This window comes from Aplysia californica, unplaced genomic scaffold, assembly GCF_000002075.1.
Source record: "Aplysia californica isolate F4 #8 unplaced genomic scaffold, AplCal3.0 scaffold00193, whole genome shotgun sequence".
Classification (NCBI taxonomy): domain Eukaryota; kingdom Metazoa; phylum Mollusca; class Gastropoda; order Aplysiida; family Aplysiidae; genus Aplysia; species Aplysia californica.
The window spans coordinates 316777-319629 of NW_004797463.1; the positions used below are offsets into that span (position 1 = coordinate 316777).

At 43.0% G+C, this 2853-nt stretch overlaps 1 protein-coding gene across 1 annotated transcript in view; it reads right to left on the reverse strand.

Moving 5' to 3' along the window:
* Window positions 1–1063: 1063 nt before the first annotated feature.
* The window catches only part of LOC101856024, a 4729-nt gene continuing 2939 nt past the window's right edge, over window positions 1064–2853 (reverse strand). Inside the window, exon 3 of the mRNA XM_005098771.3 lies at window positions 1064–2179. Within this exon, the coding sequence (XP_005098828.1) occupies window positions 1374–2179 (806 nt within the window). The 3' untranslated portion in view covers window positions 1064–1373. The remainder of the gene's footprint in view (window positions 2180–2853) is intronic.

Here is a 2853-nt window from a genome sequence, read left to right on the forward strand (position 1 = left end):
CCACCTCCCCCCTCCTCCTCCACCCTCCTTCTCCACCCCTCCTCCTCCAACTCTCCTCCTCCACCCCCTTCTCGAGATCCCCTCCGCCCCCTCCTCCTTCTTCTGCTCCTCCTGCACCTCCTCCTCATCATCATTATCGTTGCCTTCGTCATTGATGTTATCATACTTTTTTGTTTAGAGTAGATGTAATTATTTTTATCTCCAATGTCTGTGTTTTGTGGACAATCCGCTCAAATGTATTAAATCTAACATTTTGAAAAAAAGTGTTTATGTGATGGTATTGTTTGCATGTCCTTGAGAAATGTTTCAAATTCTGAATATAAAAGTAAAGTAAGAAAAAAATTCAAATAAAACTTTTATGAATAATGAAATTATCCTTTTCTCTTTCTTGAAATAAGAATGCTTTCTGGGTTTAGAGCAGTTGACCAGATGACAAATGACCTGTGGTTACTTGAGGGAGACATTGTGCTGCCAAGAGCGAAATGCTCGCAGCTAAAGGGATTTGAAGACAACAAGAGCAGTTGGACAGCTTGCTGACAATCTGAGTTACATTGATTAAATGTCTTTGTTCAGAGTAAAGACATTACGCTCATGTTTGGCCACCCATTGAAGAACGAGTAAAGTTAATTAACAATACAACCTCTTACACGTTTATATGAGAATGACGCTATCCGAATAGTAGAAAAAAGCACGTATGATAATGTTCAATAGTGTATTACGTGCATACTTAGTATGACAAGTAACTGTTACAGATAGAGGTTCCAGGATTTTTTATGTAAGTCATTGATCGGAGAGCAATGATGATTTTAGAAATAATGGTGGTAATGAGTGATGGTGTGGGATTGTGTTTAAGTAATGTTGGCGTTAGTTCTATCTTCCTCTGCTTCAATGAGTCACGAGGGACGTGGGCACCCTCTGTCCCTTTCCCTGCTGGAACCAGCCATCGTTAATGTATCTGTGCAGTTCCGAAGTTAAGTTACGTTGGGAGACTTTCCAGGTTGGTTACTGTGGCAGCAAGAGAGATGGACAATCGGAACTGATGAACAAGAAAACAAAATAAAGCTTTTTGGGTGAAACAAATTAGTTTGTTGATGTTTATTTCCCTTAGTGGGGTTAGGTGGGAGGGTGCGGTGGGTATCTATAGTTTAAGATCTCAAAGATCAGTTCAAAAATCTGTTGAATATCTTAATGATTGCTTTTCCTCTGCTAGGCACCACTACTGTTTTCTTCTGTTTTCAAAAGACGCAACGATGGAAGTATATCATACACGAAAAAAGTGATTATCTCGCTTTGATCTACATTGTAGATTCAAGAGTTTTTATCTTTACAGAACGATTTAAAAATTGAGCCAGTGTAATGTCCTCATTTTGGCTTCACGCTGATGTCTCTCCAATACCATCCGCTTTAAATCTATCCATAGTAGGATTCACTGTAGACTCCGCTTCCAAAGACTGCACTTCAAGCAGTTGAAATTGTGACGTCGATTCTAGATTGCTCCTTCCAAAGCGAGATGACCACGGTGTTACAGAGTCTCTCTGATCTGACCTGCTGTATTCTGGTCTTGGAACTGAACAGTTTGTCGTTTCGAATGACGGACCAGAAACTTGTAACAGAACACCAGAACAGAGTTCTATCATCTCTGCCTTGCTGACGTCATTGTTATGTACAGGAGTCCGAACTCCTTCAGACTCCAACATCGATACGTCGGTATCGCTCCGATTGATTTCACTCACAACTCCGCTTTTGGTTTTATTACTAGAATTGAAACCGGCTACAGATGTCGCTGGGTTGGAAAGTTCGATCACAGACTTCTCCACTCTCGGCCAAGTGTTCTTGAAGTGTCTGTGAAAGGAACCAATGTCCATGAGCAGCACGGAGCTCACCACAGAGATGATGACGATGAGACCTACTGCGCCCAGTGACCGAGCTGTTGGCCTGTCGTCTTCGGCGCTCGTCTTGGTTCGGATCTTGGAGGAAGTGGTGGATTTGTCCACGGCCAGTTCCGAAGAGACTTTGTCAGCATTCACGACCGCGTCTTCCAGCGTTGTGGCCGCGTCGGCGGTCAGGCGGGCGTCAGCTTCCGCACATGGACACAGGCACAGACCTGGGTCAGGAGACGAGAGACGGACCGGGGAGATGGCGTCACCTCGGCAGACGCTGGGCAATATGTGGAGCACGGCTGGGGATGGAGGTTGTTGGAAGGGGGGTGGGTGGGAGGTGTTGAGGGGGAGTTAACAGGATGAGAGGTGGGAATGAAAGTGTGTGTGTGTTTGTGTTTGTGTGTGTGTGTGTGTGTGTGTGTGTGTGTGTGTGTGTGTGTGTGTGTATGTGTGTGTTGTGGGAGGGAGGGATCGTGAGTACTGATTTTGTTTGAGGTATAAACAACCTACTCATTATACACAGCACACAGAGCAATGTAAAGATAAATGAAATCATTGTTTCATTTTTGTTTTTCTAATAATACATGTATACATTCCGCACACCACCATTTTCAAAACTGCCTTGAACTTCTAAATGAGTTGCATGCAATAATTTACAAGGATACCAACTTTCTTTTTATTTCGTTATGTAGAATAAAATATAAAGAAAACGCATGTTGAATTTCAATTTCAATGTAGTTCAGAGTTGACGTTGATTTTCTTGTCAGTTTGTAAGCTTCATCAAAAGGAGCATTGATCTTTGGAACAAGAACCAGACGACTTTAGAAATCAGCGTAGACTGCAACGGGACCACAATCCGGTCGACTTTGGGAGTAACGCTCTCGACTAAGCGCCTGGTGCTTATACTTCCATGTTCTAACACATAATATACAAAAGCAAACACACACACACACACACACACACACACACACAC